The sequence below is a fragment of the Oncorhynchus tshawytscha genome, linkage group LG01, assembly GCF_018296145.1.
Source record: "Oncorhynchus tshawytscha isolate Ot180627B linkage group LG01, Otsh_v2.0, whole genome shotgun sequence".
NCBI lineage: Eukaryota > Metazoa > Chordata > Actinopteri > Salmoniformes > Salmonidae > Oncorhynchus > Oncorhynchus tshawytscha.
The window spans coordinates 80,049,945-80,068,897 of record NC_056429.1 but is presented as its reverse complement, the minus strand read 5'-3'; the positions used below and the strand labels follow the sequence as shown (position 1 = coordinate 80,068,897).

The window sequence follows — 18,953 nt, the reverse complement described above, 5'->3', positions numbered from 1 at the left end:
AAGAAAGGTCTTTGTTTCTGGCCATTTTGAGCCTGTAATCGAACCCACAAATGCTGATGCTCCAGATACTCAATTAGTCTAAAGGCGGACAGTTTATTGCTTCTTCAATCAGAACAACAGTTTTCAGCTGTGCCAACATATTTGCAAAAGAGTTTTCTAATGATCAATTAGCCTTTTAAAATTATAAACTTGGATTAGCTAACACAACGTGCCATTGGAACACAGAAGTGATGGTTGCTGATAATGGGCCTCTGTACACCGATGTAGATATCTCCCCCCACCCCCCCCAAAAAAAAAAAAAATCTGCCGTTTCCAGCTACAATACTCATTTACAACATTAACAATGTCTAATCTGTATTTCTGATCAATTTGATGTTATTTTAATGGACAAAAAATAGCTTTTCTTTTAAAAAAAAGGACATTTCTTAGTGACCCCAAACTTTTGAACGGTAGTGTTGTTACTGCAGTCAAAACATGCTGGAACTAAGCCAAAGTGCAGTAACTTCCGTTACTGCTGTTTGCCTTGGTTTCTACTTGTATTTTGTAGTTACTGCAAATTTCACATTCCATTTTTTCTGACTGAACAAAATTGAACCAGGACACATTGTCACAAGAATAAAATACAGATGCTACAGAGCCTGATTTCAGTCTTAAATTAATTTTGACCAAAAGGGTAGTTACTGCATTTTGCCTTTGTAGGGGAGATTAGTGTGTAAGCTTGTAGACTTGGGAGGCTATAGGTTTTTTTCTTGGTGGCAATGTGGCCTTTGGATTATTTTTGTATATACAGTACTGTATGTATTTTGGTCACCATTTAGAAATAACAATAATCTGATTGGGCAGCTGCACAGTACAATCAATGGTATACCTTTAACTCTGAAAGTGTAAAACATACTATTTTCAGTGAACAGATGAGTCCACTGTACTGGTGTTAAAATAACACTTTTGAAAGTGTTAAATATTTAAATATGCTGCAGTGTTCCCCATTTAACTCAGTGTTCAAAGGAACTCGATTGTGGTGTTTGCATAGCTCTACTGTATAGCTCCAAGTTAAGGTTGCTATCTTCTGGGTACATGCATCCGACACCTGGTCGTATACACATACCTCTCACATTTATGCACACATAAAAATCAGGTTACAGACCATGTAGGCCTTAGACCCCTAGACATAACGAGTGCAGCATAATCAATAAGCTTGTTATTGGTTTTGAAACATATTGTAGGGTTGAACCGGGTGTGGACATGAAGCCAGGGTTAGAGCTAGAGTTAGGGTGTTGGCCTTCCTGATACACTGATACAGATTTATATTGCATTGGTATAAAAACAACATTCTGTTTGGTTAAACTAGGATATTAGTACTCAGATCACACAGAAGCCCAATAACTTGTTAAACAAATGACTTCCCACAAAGGTAATGGTTTTCAAAAGGAGGTTTGTTTATCGGACTCTTTTTCATTGAGATCCTCGTGGGTGACTTCAGATCTGTAACAGAAAGTGAGGGCAAGGTAGTAGTCAGTACTACAGACGTGTGGTAGTCATGTAAAGATGTTGCTGAGACAGATTACAATAGAATAGAATAGAATTAAAAAGTATTGTCCTCTGAGAAGGACTTTCAAATGTAGCCTACCTCCTGTCCATGTGAGTCCTTTTCAACATGGCATGAGCTGTGGTGACAACAAACACCAGAGCTAATATACCAGCGACCGATGTCAGGCCGATGAAGACTTCCCACTGGATGTCCCTGTCTGGAAAACATTTACAAATAAGTTAGACTATCATAGTGCAGTGTACTGCCAGGAGAAGCAGGATTGAATGCAGTGTGTACCACTGGACACACGTGCGCACGCACGCCTGCCCACACGCACACAAACACAAACTTTAACCTTTTGTAATTTCAGAGTCTTTATGACAAGTTGTGCTATAATCTGTTTGTTGATACATAGCAAATTCTCAGTGTTAAATGATCACTGAAATTGTGAACCCGTATGTATAGACACTGAAAAGTGAACACACTCCATGGTGTAAAGCTTTATTTCCCAGAGTGCCTTGACTTTTGAGAGAATTTTTAGAGTTACCACCCATGATTATATTTGTTAGTGACAGAGACATGGTTCTTGCATTCAACCATTTTCAATCCTGTGGACTTCACCAAGTGAGATCCCAAGAGAATGTTTTCATTCAAATTGTATTATTAAACACAATACATATTTCATAAGGCCTCATTTTGAGGGCCTGTGCTCTAAAACATAACAATGAATTCTGTAAATGTTGAACTAACACTCTTTGGTGTAAAATAACCCCTGATTTGGTGTTAACAACCAGAGCTTTAACCAAAACCAAGCTCATTATTATCAGACTTCACAAAATGCTTGATCGCAGGTTGTTTTTATTAATTATCTGTTTCAATGTCTATGTTTTTTCATTTACATCAATCAATCAATCAATCTTATGCTTCTCAAATATAAATGACATACATTTTCTTAACTTATCCAATATGTTACTTTTATTTAATTCACCCTTTACTGAAAAGATTGTTCCAGTATATATGCTTTAGGTACTCTCAAATGACAGTTTTCCCAACCCTGGGGTTCATTCTGAATGCGGTTGTGGGTGATAAAAAATTCTGAAGGTTGGATATCCCCAATATGGCTTGATTTCAATAGGAATTACACATCACTTTGCAAGCCAGCATAATGTGACAGCTTGTGTGAATAACCCAACATGTTGGGTTGTTCAGATGACCAAAACATGGGGTAATTTAATAATTTAACCATTAACTGGGTTTTTAATTGGTTTCCTTCTGGGTTGACCAAGCAGCAGGGTCTTTTTAAAGGTCATGAACGGTCAAAATCATGTTTTTGACATCACCCTAATTGTATTACACCAAAAGCAACATGATATTTTCTTACCTAGTGTAAATAAGTATGGCCTTGTAACCAACATTGGAGAAGGTGCGTATGCGGAGGGGCGTGGTTAATATAGCTAAATAGCTACTCTACTGGTGCCAAAACTTGACTGTGGGGTGTCAACAAATATAACTAAAAGTTTATGCTATTCATCTATGGCACTATTCATTTGTGCCTGGTGTTAGCTAGTTAGTGGCTAGCTAGGTCTTCAGCCAGCATGGAACAAAAGGGGGAGGGGGGGTCGTTGAAAAACTCTGAAGTAGTTGTCATGTTAACACATCCCAGAGATAACGTGTAGTGTCATTTTTTAAGATAAAATCCTTTTATTTTACCAAAAAGTCTGTATAGTTGGCACCATTGATTGGAGTAATCCAGTCATTCAACTTGCAGAGAAAGGAATCCAAAAATCTACCCCTAAACTTTGTTTCAACAAGTCAAAATAAGTTTGTATTAACTCCTCAGACACCTTAAAATGTAATCAAACTATAATATATCTTTCAGAAAGAAGTATGTTCAATAGGAAACCAATTTTAGCAGGTGCGCAACTTCATCATGGCGTGTGAAGACACAGATTTTTCAAGACTGTGTTCTCATACAAAAACTCTTATTTATTATTCGTTTTTTAAATTCTCATGTACCGAATAAATCGCATGTTGCATTTTATAGCAAGTGTTTCCATGGTATTGCTATGTGCACTCTAGCCAACAGAGCACAGATGGTGGAGATACATAAAAATATCACATTTTCAACTCCAATGATGGTTTTCTCAACAAAAAAAAAGCATTATATAGCAAGTGTGCACACTTCTGCATTGGCACATGCACTCTAGATACAGATACATCTGCATGCTGTTGGCTAGAGTGCACATATAGCCTACGTGATAAGATTACTGTGGACAAAAGAGCAAGATACATTTTTCATTTGTCAAACAGCAGCCAAGCATCAATGATCAGGTCACCTGAATAAGACCCTCGATATTTATTAGAAAGGAGCATCAAGCTCATCACCTTGCACTTTCACCACCCTATGAAGTTCATCATAATTGATTTAATCTGTAAACTGCATGCTTCCCCGACAAGTCGTAGTGGACCACACAACATGTCCACACAGCATGTCATCGGGTGACTCCAAGTTCACTTTGATATGAGGGTTATTATATCAATATTTGCTCATAAAAGGGTTTCCTACATAGTTTCTTGCATATTTAATTTTACAGACACAAAATGTTCCCACCTTGTCAAGCGTGTTTTATTTTGTCCTGATTTGGAAATTTTGCCCGAAAAATTTGCTGTTTCCATCAAGTTTATCACATATGCATAGTCACTCCATTGTTCCCGACCAACTAGTGCTCCCGCGAATTGGCTAACCGGGATATCTGCATTGTGTCCCGCCACCCACCACCCACCAACCAGTTTACACTACTGCTACTCTCTGTTCATCATACATGTATATGCATAGTCACTTTAACCATATCTAGTACGTACTACCTCAATCAGCCTGACTAAACAGGGTCTGTATGTGGCCTCGATACTTTAATAGCCTCGCCACTGTATAGCCTCACTACTGTTTTTCACTGTTGTTTTTATTTCTTTACTTACCTATTCTTCAACTAATACCTTTTTTGCACTATAGCTTAGAGCCTGTAAGTAAGCATTTCACTGTAAGGTCTACACCTGTTGTATTAGGAGCACGTGACAAATACACTTTGATTTGTTTTGATGCCTGTCATGACATTTTTTTATTTAACATGTACTTTACTTGCATAAAAAGGTTGTATGGAGGGCCTGCGGAATGGCACAATGGTCAAAGGCACTGCATTGCAGTGCTAGAGGTGTCACTACAGACCCAGGTTTGATCCCAGGCTGTGTCGCAGCCGGCCATGACCGGGAGACCCATGAGGCAGCGTACAATTGACCCAGTATCGTCTGGGTCAGGGGAGGATTTGGCAGGCTGGGATGTCTTTGTTCCATCGCCCTCTGCGACTCCTTGTTGTGGGCCGGGTGCATGCACGCTGACTACGGGCACCAGTTGTACGGTGTTTCCTCTGACACATTGGTGTGGCTGGCTTCTGGGTTAAGCAAGCAGTGCGGCGTGTGTTTCAGAGGACACATGGCTCTCGACCTTTGCATCTCCTAAGTCCGTACAGGCAGCGATGGGACAAGACTGTAACTACCAATTGGTGAGAAAAAGGTAGGATGGAAACCTGGTTAGTGATGCAATTTAAATGTTGTTTGAGTTGGTTTGTGTATCACCAAATTAGCTTGAGATGATTTTAGTGCAACACTGCTCACTGCATCCAAGTTTGTTGAGCTATCAGTCAAATAACTGTCAGTCAAGGTGAGCTCATGAATATAAGTTCCCCGCCCACTCAGTCTGTCTTTTCAAACTTCCTGGTAGTTCGAAGGAAAGCCATGATAGAAACATTTTTTTAAATTTAACTTTGAGCATTTCTATCCCCCAAAAATATTATGATATTATGCCACTCAAAAGCCTATTTTAGATGGGAATCAAAATGTCTGTTCGGGACCTTAAATTATAACATATTCACTCAGAATCTCACTTGGTAAAGTACATAGGACTAAATTGGATGTATGCAACAAGGATGTCTCTGTCACTAACAAATTCAGTCATGTGGTAACTCTATAATTCTCATGAAAACCAACGCACTCTGGGAAATATGCAAAAAAGCTTTGCATAAAGCAGTGTGCTAATTCAATAGTGTCTATATGGGTCCACACTTTAGTGTTCATTTAACACTGGGGAATTTGCTGTGTAGGACACAATCACATGGCGATCATCCTGTTAGATTACATTCTCATATCAAGGCATAAAACAAGATATGTATCTGCAACGTTTATTATCAGAATGTTGTATAGTTTATCAGATACATCTGCACGGGTTCAAGGTTTTAGAACTAGCATTGGAAAGATTGTTATCATGGGATAGGCATTTTGGTAGATCTTACTGATGTCCTGATGTATTCAAAACGTGTTTCTCTATAAAGGCAAAGGTTCAACAACGTGAGATAAGGGTCATATAATTCTCTGGGTAAACTTGAGCAATGGGGTGTAAGAAAAAGACAGCTTATGATTCTGTCCTTGGTCAAGCTTAAATTCATTTCCTCAACATTTAAGCTTTTTGTTGTTGAATATTGATTACTAACCTGTTAACAGTTGATGACAAATAAAAGCTCACTTTCATGTGATCAAAACATGTTTCTCTATTATGAAGCCAAAAGTACAAAATACTAATGTAATTCCATTGGTAAACCTACTTAATGGGGAATAGGAAAAGTTTCTAATTCTGTCCAAGCAGCATTCACATTTTGAATATCCTATGTTGTTCTGCACATAAATGTTCTGTCAATAAATTATAAACGTAAAGGCTTACTCTCATAGGATCCCTGGTCCTTCTTGGGAACCAGCATCTGGCGAGTGACCTCCAGGGACCCATCGTTGACCTCCGGTTTAATGCCCAGAAGGTGGCACATCAGCGGGTACACGTTGACCGTCTCAAAGGGTCCCACAGCCAGGTTCTTCTGGAAGTCAGGCCCCGCAGCTCTGAAGAACGGCTTCATGTCCATCATCTGGTTATCATAGCCGTGCTCTCCCTTGTTGAACTGGACTGGGAAAAACTGTACAGATGATAATGAAAGAGTGCTTATAGGGTTTTAGTGCAGAGATTGCAATGGTTTTTGGTAACAGAACTTCAATGCATGCCATCAAGACAGTATGAAGAGAGTTTGTTCTGACCACATGACCTGATCAGGAAAAATTATGCCCGTCTCCTGAGTAGCGTGTATAAAGAACAACAATATAGTAATGTTAGGACACTGTTTCGGCACACTCACGCCATTGATGACATATCCTTGATCAGCGAAGAGAATCAGGGGCAGGAGGCGAGGGTGGTTACTATAGTGAAGCCTACCAGGCATGTCCTCCTTCTTATACACATGCAGGTGAGGGTGGCCCCCTTTCAGGGCCTGGTACACCTTCTCCAGCATTCCCTCTCTGGGAAGAAGCATTCCTGTTGGTCCATAATCCACCAGTTGGAACTTGATATCCCGGAAGTCAAATCCGGGAATCTCGGACAGGATGATCTCGTCGACCAGGCCATTCCGGAGCACAGTGGTCATTCCGTGATCAGCAGTGATAATGATGTTGAGCCGATCAGAGAGGCCGTGATTCCGGGTGGTATCGCGGATGTATCCCACGGTCCGGTCCACTTGTTGGACCATCTCCTGGCGCTCCGGGGATTCTGGTCCATACTTGTGTCCCGTTCCATCTGGTTCACCGAAGTACAAAGACACAAAGTCTAGGTCCTCCTTGGAGAACCACTGACCAATCACCTTGTCGATATTGATCCTCCAGTCCGTCTCATTGTTGTGCTCATAGAAACGAGGTTCCACCTGGCTGACCTTTACTCTCTCACCTTTGTAGGTGGCGGCCGTGCCGGGGAAGTGGAGGGAGCCTGCCTTCAGACCCTGCATGGCAGAGGAAGGGTGAAAATGATTCTAACCTTATTTATAACGGAGCTGTAATACATTACAATTATACAGTAGCTTCAGACCCACCAAGGGACGTAGAAGGAATTAAGAAAGGTATGACAGAGATGATTTGTGTGTTTGTGTCTGTTGCACCCACTTGTCTCTGCGCTGTTATCCAGATGGGCAGACTCCCGTTGTCCCAGTAGGAATCCACAAACTGGGTCATGTAGTACTGTTTCTTCTCCTGGGTCGTAGTGTTGAACCAAATATTGTGGATCACTCCATGGTTTTCTATGTACCGACCTGAGGAACAGAGACAAGCAACAAGCAGGAAGCAGTCCCATGGTTAGAGACCTTATAAGTGGGGCTGTGAATGTGGTGTTGATAGACCTCCATTGTCTTGTTGGCTTATAATAGGCCAACAGGACCATGGACACTCATTCATCTCTTCTGGAGCCAGATGGGTTGCAGAATGGTGTCTGTCACAAAGTAAATTATAGCCTAATAGTAATCAGACTCTGGCGTTTGTTATATTATAATGTCTTAAAAACAGAATCTTAACTTGCTTTAGCGATATTTTACACTGAATATACCAAACATTAGGAACATCTTCCTAATATTGAGATCCACCCCTTTTGCCCTCAGAACAGCCTAAATTCTTTGGGGCATGGACTTGTCTCAGGATGGTAAGTTGGTGGTTGAAGATATCCCTCTAGTGGTGTGGGGGCTGTGCTTTGGCAAAGTGGGTGGGGTTATATCCTTCCTGTTTGGCCCTGTCCGGGGGTGTCCTCGGATGGGGCCACAGTGTCTCCTGACCCCTCTTGTCTCAGCCTCCAGTATTTATGCTGCAGTGTGTCAGGGGCTAGGGTTTATATCTGGAGTACTTCTCCTGTCCTATTCGGTGTCCTGTGTGAATCCAAGTGTGCGTTCTCTAATTCTCTCCTTCTCTCTTTCTTTCTCTCTCTCAGTGGACCTGAGCCCTAGGACCATGCCCCAGGACTACCTGACATGATGACTCCTTGCTGTCCCCAGTCCACCTGGCCGTGCTGCTGCTCAGTTTCAACTGTTCTGCATTATTATTATTCGACCATGCTGGTCATTTATGAACATTTGAACATCTTGGCCATGTTCTGTTAAAATCTCCACCCGGCACAGCCAGAAGAGGACTGGCCACCCCACATATGCTCTCTCTAATTCTCTCTTTCTTTCTCTCTCTCAGAGGACCTGAGCCCTAGGACCATGCCCCAGGACTACCTGACATGATGACTCATTGCTGTCCCCAGTCCATCTGACCGTGCTGCTGCTCCAGTTTCAACTGTTCTGCCTTATTATTATACGACCATGCTGGTCATTTATGAACATTTGAACATCTTGGCCATGTTCTGTTATAATCTCCACCCGGCACAGCCAGAAGAGGACTGGCCACCCCACATAGCCTGGTTCCTCTCTAGGTTTCTTCCTAGGTTTTGGCCTTTCTAGGGAGTTTTTCCTAGCCACCGTGCTTCTACACCTGCATTGCTTGCTGTTTGGTGTTTTAGGTTGGGTTTCTGTACAGCACTTTGAGATATCAGCTGATGTACGAAGGGCTATATAAATAAATTTGATTTGATTTGATTTTGACTCTACAAGGTGTCGAAAGCGTTCCACAGGGAAGCTGGCCAATATTCCCTAAAATGTGTTTTTGGCACAAAGAACATTTCAGGTATGCTGAGCTCAAACTTGAAAATTAATAACATTTTCTGCAACATCCGGCCCTTTTTACTGTGAACACTGAGGCTACCCCCTTTAAGTTACAAGTAGGCTACTGTGGCTATTTGATCATAATGTAGGCCTACCAGAGTGGCCTACCATAAAAAACAATGGAGAAAAACGCATCACATAACATTTTAACATGGAAATATCTGTTCTATCATTCAGCCTACAGTAGCAGCCCATGTGTGGTGTTCAACACTAACATTCCATGAGACTTTTGAAAAAAAAACCTGCAGGGATTGAAATTAAGCTGTTAATCCACTTGTCCTTCCGTCAAGGAGGTGACTGAAAATGTTGTGTCTGATGCAAGAAACCACTTTACAAAATAAAATTAATTGTTATTCCCATACCATTATTACAGAAAAGCAGACAAAGTATGTTCTGCCTATTGGCTACTTAGCTTATTCAAGACTGCCTTAGAATAAAACAAATTCCCCTTTAAGACATAAAAAAGCTCTTTATCTGACTTGCTTTTCAAAGACGGTCCACATTTGTGCTCTTGTTTGAAGCAACCACTCACCAATTGTTGACTAGAAATGATCTATAACTGAGCTAATAACTCACTAACTAAGCAAAGAATATGAACACATGTGCACACATGGTTACATGGAGCTCTCACTTTGATCTCAAAACAAGCGCATCTACTTGTGACAGCTCATACTGTAGCCTAAACACAGTCCAGTTCAAAGTGAATGGCACAGATCCATATATGGCAATGACTATCTGCAAATAGGCCGACTGCAGCTCTGATTGGTTATGGCGCACTGGTCTGTGTAGAGTACTGGTCTGTGTAGGATACTAGCCAGAGTCGGGCTTGACAATGCAATAGAATCCTATTCCAATTTAGAGTACAAGCATGAGTCATGCCTTTTAATGCAATAGAATCCTACTCCAATGTGCTCTGCCTACAAGAAAATCTCTTGCACAGTTCGATTTTGTATACAAAATAGTTTGTTTTGTTTCGGTATATTACATCGGAAGTGGCTAATATTGCATTGATTTGATCACAATTCCAACAGTAGAGCGAAACGTTGACAGTGTTGACTAAAGGGGAAAACTGTAGAAAGTTGAGTGAATTTCAGTCTCGTGCTTCTCTGCACAGGTTCATGTTTCTTCTGCACAGTATTCAGAGGGGAAGCTGCGTGTCCATGCGCAGCTTAGAGGGAACATTGATGCTGGCCTATGTTGACTCCAATGCGTCTGAGATTTGTGTCAAGTTAGCTGGATGTCTTTAACCTGTCTCCTCCCCTTCATCTACACTGATTGAAGTGGATTTAACAGGTGACATCAATAAGGGATCATAGCTTCCACCTGGTCAGTCTCTGTCATGGAAAGAGCAGGTGTTCTTAATGTTTTGTACACTCAGTATAGATAGCAATTTGCTTGTGGTTAGAGATGGAAGAAAACAGTTCACAGGCACATCACCACAAGGCCTATTTGACCTGAATAAGAAGCCATTCAGCAATTGGTTTTGCCTTAGAAAATAATTGTGTGTTTATGTTTAGGTGATTTGGGTAAACTTTGCTCTAGGCCTATCAGGCTACTGTCTTAATTGGGCTATAGACAATGCTTCCCTGTGTTTTTATTCAGGGCTGTCACCTGTAGTAGAACAATCCATGAGTCAAACATCTGTTAAAACTTGTTGCTAGACTATTTTAGACCAAAATATGTTTATCAGGGAGTTACTTTTGGACTTCTATGTTGATCAAATGTTGTAGACAGTGGTTACAAGCGATTGCAAAGCCCATGTTTGAATATACTCTTCGGGGTGATTTCAATCAAACGATTCTGTTACAAAACGTTTCTTAAACGGAAGCAAACAGAATGAAACATTGAGGTGACCTACCTGAATTTGTCCAATAGAAACTCTTGTTTTTCTCTGTTTGCTTCCATTTGAAATGGTAAACGGTTTACGTAAGGAATACACCTTACGGTTTACGTAAGGAATTAGACCCCAGGGTTGTAAAGAAGTTGCTTGCGGGTCTCAATGGTGCACGCGCATGCTCCATGTTGAAGCGTTGTATTTCGTCCTGTCCGCACAGCTTAAAAATGAAACATTGTTTCCAATTTTGATAGTAGATTTTTGATGGTAGCTAAACTGTTATGCCAACATTGTTCTCCTTATTTTCTCAAATTACAGATGAAAGACTTTTTATGAATGAATGGGAAAAAAACTGCACGTGATTTGTATTTAAGAACTGGTGTGCCTTTGTTTTTTTAAGAAGGTAAAAGCATCGTTGGACTATAATGTGCATTGTGTCTGTTGTATTAAGTTTAGATTTGTTTTTAATTTCGGAACGGTTTCCATCAAAAGCTCGTACACTGGCTTCTTTTCAGATTGCATAAATCTTTCAGCTTTTACTAATGATTTAATTCCTACACGTGTTGAAAGTAAATTTCATAGCAGAGAATTGTATGATACCGGGTTGCCTTTCCATTTGGGTAACTTGAAGTTACAGCACTTATGTTGTAAGGAAAATAGAATGAGTGGTCAAAGAGTTGTGTTTGTCAAAAGCAGAGACAACTTCATGCAATGTGGTTTGAAAATGTGTGGTAGGTGGCGAATTATATCTAATTGTAGGCTATTCATAAAGTTAGCGTTTGCGTGCAGCACTGGAAACAGGATACACTCTTTACAAGCAATATGTGACAGCATGTCAATATGTGTTATGTGATTAGGGTGAAGTTGGTTATGTAAATTAGTGGTATTTGTGTAACAGTATGTATCCTACCGGTATGTGTACATTGTACATGTGTGTAGCAATAGCCAGGGTTGGGTAGGTTACTTTCAAAATGTAATCCGTTAGTTACTAGTTACCTGTACAAAATTGTAATCAGTAATGTAACTTTTGAATTGTTAATGTTTTATTTTACCTTTACTTAACTAGGCAAGTCAGTTAAGAACAAATTCTTATTAACAATGATGGCCTATCAGAAGGCAAAAGGCCTCCTGCGGGCTAGGAGTAAAAAATTAAAAATATAGGACAAACACACATCATGACGAGAGACACCACAAAACTACATAAAGAGAGACCTGAGATGACAACATAGCATGACAGCAACACATGAAAACACAGCATGGTAGCAACACAACATGACAACAACATGGTAGCAACAGAACATGGCAGCAGTACAACATGGTAGCAGCACAAAACATGGCACAAACATTATTGGGCACAGACAACAGCACAAAGGGCAAGGAGGTAGAGACAACAATACATTAGTCGAAGCAGCTACAACTCTCAGTAAGAGTGTCCATGATTGAGTCTTTGAATGAAAAGATGGAGATAAAACGGTCCAGTTTGAGTGTTTTTTGTAGCTCGTTCCAGTCGCTAGCTGCAGCGAACTGAAAAGAGGAGCGACCAAGAGATGGTATGCTTTGGGGATCTTTATCAGAATGTGACTGGCAGAACGGGTGTTGTATGTGGAGGATGAGGGCTGCAGTAGGTATGTCAGATAGGGGGGAGTGAGGCCTAAAAGGGTTTTATAAATAAGCATTAACCTCTCGAGAGCAACCTTACCTGCCTTTCTATAAATTATTTCGTAATCTAGCACGGGTAGTGTCGTGTATTTGGCATCATTAAAGGTGAAGACTTATTTTATCAAATCAATTCTCTGTAATTATTAATACGTGATTAAACTAATCATGTAAATTGAATTAACTAGGAAGTCAGGGCACCACGATGCCCTCAATCTCAAACAAAATATCAAGGAACCCATCACGTACAACCCAAAATCCGTAAACATGGGCACCCTCATAGATATTATTCCGACCAACCTGCCCTCCAAATACACCTCTGCTGTTTTCAATCAGGATCTCAGCAATCACAGCCTCATTGCCTGCATCCGCTATGGGTCCGCGGTCAAACGACCACCCCTCATCACTGTCAAAAGCTCCCTAAAACACTTCTGCGAGCAGGCCTTTCTAATCAACCTGGCCCGGGTATCCTGGATGGATATTAACCTCATCCCGTCAGTCGAGGATGCCTGGTCGTTCTTTAAAAGTAATTTCCTCACCATCATAAATAAGCATGCCCCTTTCAAAAAATGTAGAACTAAGAACATATATAGCCCTTGGTTCACTCCAGACCTGACTGCCCTTGACCAGCACAAAAACATCCCGTGGCGGACTGCAATAGCATCGAATAGCCCCCGTGATAAGCAACTGTTCAGGGAAGTCAGGAACCAATACACGCAATCCGCCAGGAAAGCAAAGGCTAGCTTTCTCAAACAGAAATTTGCACCCTGTAGCTCTGCCTCCAAAAAGTTTTGGGACACTGTAAAGTCCATGGAGAACAAGATCACCTCCTCCCAGCTGCCCACTGCACTGAGGCTAGGTAACACGGTCACCACCGATAAATCCATGATAATCGAAAAATTCAATAAGCATTTCTCTACGGCTGGCCATGCTTTCCTCCTGGCTACCTCAGCCCTTGCCAACAGCTCCGCATCCCCCGCAGCTACTTGCCCGAGCCTCCCCAGCTTCTCCTTCACCCAAATCCAGATAGCAGATGTTCTGAAAGAGCTGCAAAACCTGGACCCGTACAAATCAGCTGGGCTAAACAATCTGGACCCTCTCTTTCTAAAATGATCTGCCGCAATTGTTGCAACCCCTATTACTAGCCTGTTCAACCGCTCTTTCATATCGTCCAAGATCCCTAAAGATTGGAAAGCTGCCGCGGCCATCCCCCTCTTCAAAGGGGGTGACACTCTAGACACAAACTGTTATAGACCTATATCCATCCTGCCTTGCCTTTCTAAAGTCTTCAAAAGCCAAGTCAATGAAAGAATCACTAACCATTTTGAATCCCACCATACCTTCTCCGCTGTGCAATCAGGTTTCCGAGCTGGTCATGGGTGCACCTCAGCCACGCTTGAGGTACTAAACGATATCGTAACCACCATCGATAAAAGACAGTACTGTGCAGCCGTCTTCATCGACCATGCCAAGGCTTTCGACTCTGTCAATCACCACATTCTTATTGGCAGACTCAATAGCCTTGGTTTCTCAAGTGACTGCCTCGCCTGGTTCAGCAACTACTTCGCAGACAGAGTTCAGTGTGTCAAATCAGAGGGCCTGTTGTCCGGACCTCTGTCAGACTCTATGGGGGTGCCACAGGGTTCAATTCTGGGGCCGACTATTTTCTCTGTATATATCAACGATGTCGCTCTTGCTGCGGGTGATTCCCTGATCCACCTCTACGCAGACGACACCATTCTGTATACAGTACATCTGGCCCTTCTTGGACACTGTGTTAACTAACGTCCAAACGAGCTTCAATGCCATACAACACTCCTTCCGTGGCCTCCAACTGCTCTAAAACTTTAGTAATACCAAATGCATGCTTTTCAACTGTTCGCTGCCCGCACCCGCCCGCCAGACCAGCATCACTACTCTGGACGGTTATGACCCAGAATATGTGGACAACTACAAATACCTAGGTGTCTGGCTAGACTGTAAACTCTCCATCCAGACTAATATCAAACATCTCCAATCCAAAATCAGATCTATAAATGGCTTTCTATTTTGCAACAAAGCCTCCTTCACTCACACCGCCAAACTTACCCTAGTAAAACTGACTATCCTACCAAAATCAAATCAAAAATCAAATCAAATGTATTACTTAGCAAACTGGATTCAGTCTATCACAGTGCCATCCGTTTTATCAACAAAGCCCCTTATATCACCCACCACTGCGACCTGTATGCTCTAGTCGGCTGGCCCTTGCTACATATTCGTCACCAGACCCACTGGCTCCAGGTCATCTATATGTCTACGCTAGGTAAAGCTCCGCCTTACCTCAGCTCCCTGGTCACGATAACAACACCCACCCGTAGTACACGCTCCAGCAGGTATATCTCACTGGTAATCCACAAAGCCAGCACGTCCTTTGGCCGCCTTTCCTTCCAGTTCTCTGCTGCCAGTGACTGGAACGAATTGCAAAAATCGCTGAAGCTGGAGACTTACATTTCCCTCACTAACTTTAAACATCAGCTATCTGAGCAGCTGACCGATCACTGCAGCTGTACATAGTCCATATGTAAATAGCCCACCCATTCTACCTACCTCATCCCCATATTGTTTTTATATACTTTTCTGCTCTTTTGCACACCAGTATCACTACTTGCACATCATCATCTGCTCATCTATCAATCCAGTGTTAATCTGCTAAATTGTAATTACTTCGCTACTATGGCCGGTTTATTGCCTTACCTCCTCACGCCATTTGCACACACTGTATATAGATGTTATTTTTTTCTATTGTCAAATCAAATCAAATCAAATTTTATTTGTCACATACACATGGTTAGCAGATGTTAATGCGAGTGTAGCGAAATGCTTGTGCTTCTAGTTCCGACAATGCAGTAATAACGAGCAAGTAATCTAACTAACAATTCCAAAAAAAACTACTGTCATACACAGTGTAAGGGGATAAAGAATATGTACATAAGGATATATGAGTGATGGTACAGAGCAGCATAGGCAAGATACAGTAGATGATATCGAGTACAGTATATACATATGAGATAAGTATGTAAACCAAGTGGCATAGTTAAAGTGGCTAGTGATACATGTATTACATAAGGATGCAGTCGATGATATAGAGTACAGTATCAACGTATGCATATGAGATGAACAATGTAGGGTAAGTAACATTATATAAGGTAGCATTGTTTAAAGTGGCTAGTGATATATTTACATCATTTCCCATCAATTCCCATGATTAAAGTGGCTGGAGTAGAGTCAGTGTCATTGACAGTGTGTTGGCAGTAGCCACTCAATGTTAGTGGTGGCTGTTTAACAGTCTGATGGCCTTGAGATAGAAGCTGTTTTTCAGTCTCTCGGTCCCAGCTTTGATGCACCTGTACTGACCTCGCCTTCTGGATGGCAGCGGGGTGAACAGGCAGTGGCTCGGGTGGTTGATGTCCTTGATGATCTTTATGGCCTTCCTGTAGCATCGGGTGGTGTAGGTGTCCTGGAGGGCAGGTAGTTTGCCCCCAGTGATGCGTTGTGCAGACCTCACTACCCTCTAGAGAGCCTTACGGTTGAGGGCGGTGCAGTTGCCATACCAGGCGGTGATACAGCCCGCCAGGATGCTCTCGATTGTGCATCTGTAGAAGTTTGTGAGTGCTTTTGGTGACAAGCCGAATTTCTTCAGCCTCCTGAGGTTGAAGAGGCGCTGCTGCGCCTTCCTCACGATGCTGTCTGTGTGAGTGGACCAATTCAGTTTGTCTGTGATGTGTATGCCGAGGAACTTAAAACTTGCTACCCTCTCCACTACTTTTCCATCGATGTGGATGGGGGTGTTCCCTCTGCTGTTTCCTGAAGTCCACAATCATCTCCTTAGTTTTGTTGACGTTGAGTGTGAGGTCATTTTCCTGACACCACACTCCGAGGGCCCTCACCTCCTCCCTGTAGGCCGTCTCGTCGTTGTTGGTAATCAAGCCTACCACTGTTGTGTCGTCCGCAAACTTGATGATTGAGTTGGAGGCGTGCATGGCCACGCAGTCGTGGGTGAACAGGGAGTACAGGAGAGGGCTCAGAACGCACCCTTGTGGGGCCCCAGTGTTGAGGATCAGCGGGGAGGAGATGTTGTTGCCTACCCTCACCACCTGGGGGCGGCCCGTCAGGAAGTCCAGTACCCAGTTGCACAGGGCGGGGTCGAGACCCAGGGTCTCGAGCTTGATGACGAGCTTGGAGGGTACTATGGTGTTGAATGCCGAGCTGTAGTCGATGAACAGCATTCTCACATAGGTATTCCTCTTGTCCAGATGGGTTAGGGCAGTGTGCAGTGTGGTTGAGATTGCATCGTCTGTGGACCTATTTGGGCGGTAAGCAAATTGGAGTGGGTCAAGGGTGTCAGGTAGGGTGGAGGTGATATGGTCCTTGACTAGTCTCTCAAAGCACTTCATGATGACGGATGTGAGTGCTACGGGGCGGTAGTCGTTTAGCTCAGTTACCTTAGCTTTCTTGGGAACAGGAACAATGGTGGCCCTCTTGAAGCATGTGGGAACAGCAGACTGGTATAGGGATTGATTGAATATGTCCGTAAACACACCGGCCAGCTGGTCTGCGCATGCTCTGAGGGCGCGGCTGGGGATGCCGTCTGGGCCTGCAGCCTTGCGAGGGTTAACACGTTTAAATGTCTTACTCACTTCGGCTGCAGTGAAGGAGAGACCGCATGTTTCCGTTGCAGGCCGTGTCAGTGGCACTGTATTGTCCTCAAAGCGGGCAAAAAGTGATTTAGTCTGCCTGGGAGCAAGACATCCTGGTCCGTGACTGGGCTGGGTTTCTTCCTGTAGTCCGTGATTGACTGTAGACCCTGCCACATACCTCTTGTGTCTGAGCCGTTGAATTGAGATTCTACTTTGTCTCTGTACTGGCGCTTAGCTTGTTTGATAGCCTTGCGGAGGGAATAGCTGCACTGTTTGTATTCAGTCATGTTACCAGACACCTTGCCCTGATTAAAAGCAGTGGTTCGTGCCTTCAGTTTCACACAAATGCTGCCATCAATCCACGGTTTCTGGTTAGGGAATGTTTTAATCGTTGCTATGGGAACGACATCTTCAACGCACGTTCTAATGAACTCGCACACCGTATCAGCGTATTCGTCAATGTTGTTGTCTGACGCAATACGAAACATCTCCCAGTCCACGTGATGGAAGCAGTCTTGGAGTGTGGAGTCAGCTTGGTCGGACCAGCGTTGGACAGACCTCAGCGTGGGAGCTTCTTGTTTTAGTTTCTGTCTGTAGGCAGGGATCAACAAAATGGAGTCGTGGTCAGCTTTTCCGAAAGGGGGCGGGGGCAGGGCCTTATATGCATCGCGGAAGTTAGAGTAACAATGATCCAGGGTCTTTCCACCCCTGGTTGCGCAATCGATATGCTGATAAAATTTAGGGAGTCTTGTTTTCAGATTAGCCTTGTTAAAATCCCCAGCTACAATGAATGCAGCCTCCGGATAAATCGTTTCCAGTTTGCAGAGAGTTAAATAAAGTTCGTTCAGAGCCATCGATGTGTCTGCTTGGGGGGGGATATATACGGCTGTGATTATAATCGAAGAGAATTCTCTTGGTAGATAATGCGGTCTACATTTGATTGTGAGGAATTCTAAATCAGGTGAACAGAAGGATTTGGGGAGAAACCCGCTGGCTGCACCGCTTCGGATTGCGTCTCTCCAGTTAGCCATGTTTCCGTGAAGCAAAGAACGTTACAGTCTCTGATGTCCCTCTGGAATGCTACCCTTGCTCGGATTTCATCAACCTTGTTGTCAAGAGACTGGACATTGGCAAGAAGAATGCTAGGGAGTGGTGCACGATGTGCCCGTCTCCGGAGTCTGACCAGAAGACCGCTTCGTTTCCCTCTTTTTCTGAGTCGTTTTTTTTTTGGTCGCTGCATGTGATCCACTCGGTTACACTGGTTGTAAGGCAGAACACAGGATCCGCATCGCGAAAAACATATTCTTGGTCGTACTGATGGTGAGTTGACGCTGATCTTATATTCAGTAGTTCTTCTCGGCTGTATGTAAAGAAACCTAAGATGACCTGGGGTACTAGTGTAAGAAATAACACGTAAAAAAACAAAAAACTGCATAGTTTCCTAGGAACGCGAAGCGAGGCGGCCATCTCTGTCGGCGCCGGAAGTGTTATCGACTGTACGCTTGTTTATTCCATGTGTAACTCTGTGTTGTTGTTGTCAAACTGCTTTGCTTTATCTTGGCCAGGTCGCAGTTGTAAATGAGAACCTTTTCTCAACTAGCCTACCTGGTTAAATAAAGGTGAAATAAAAAAAAAAAAGGGCAGGACATGAG

General features: G+C 42.8%; 1 protein-coding gene across 1 annotated transcript in view; it reads right to left on the bottom strand.

Annotated features, from left to right (window-relative positions):
- Positions 1-381: 381 nt before the first annotated feature.
- The window catches only part of LOC112257703 (ectonucleotide pyrophosphatase/phosphodiesterase family member 7-like), a 24,591-nt gene continuing 6,019 nt past the window's right edge, over positions 382-18,953 (bottom strand). The window contains exons 2-6 of the mRNA XM_024431488.2: positions 7,550-7,695; positions 6,757-7,389; positions 6,297-6,540; positions 1,628-1,745; positions 382-1,482 (exon numbers count right to left, since the gene is read on the bottom strand). Of these exons, the coding sequence (XP_024287256.1) occupies positions 1,422-1,482; positions 1,628-1,745; positions 6,297-6,540; positions 6,757-7,389; positions 7,550-7,695 (1,202 nt within the window). The 3' untranslated portion in view covers positions 382-1,421. The remainder of the gene's footprint in view (positions 1,483-1,627; positions 1,746-6,296; positions 6,541-6,756; positions 7,390-7,549; positions 7,696-18,953) is intronic.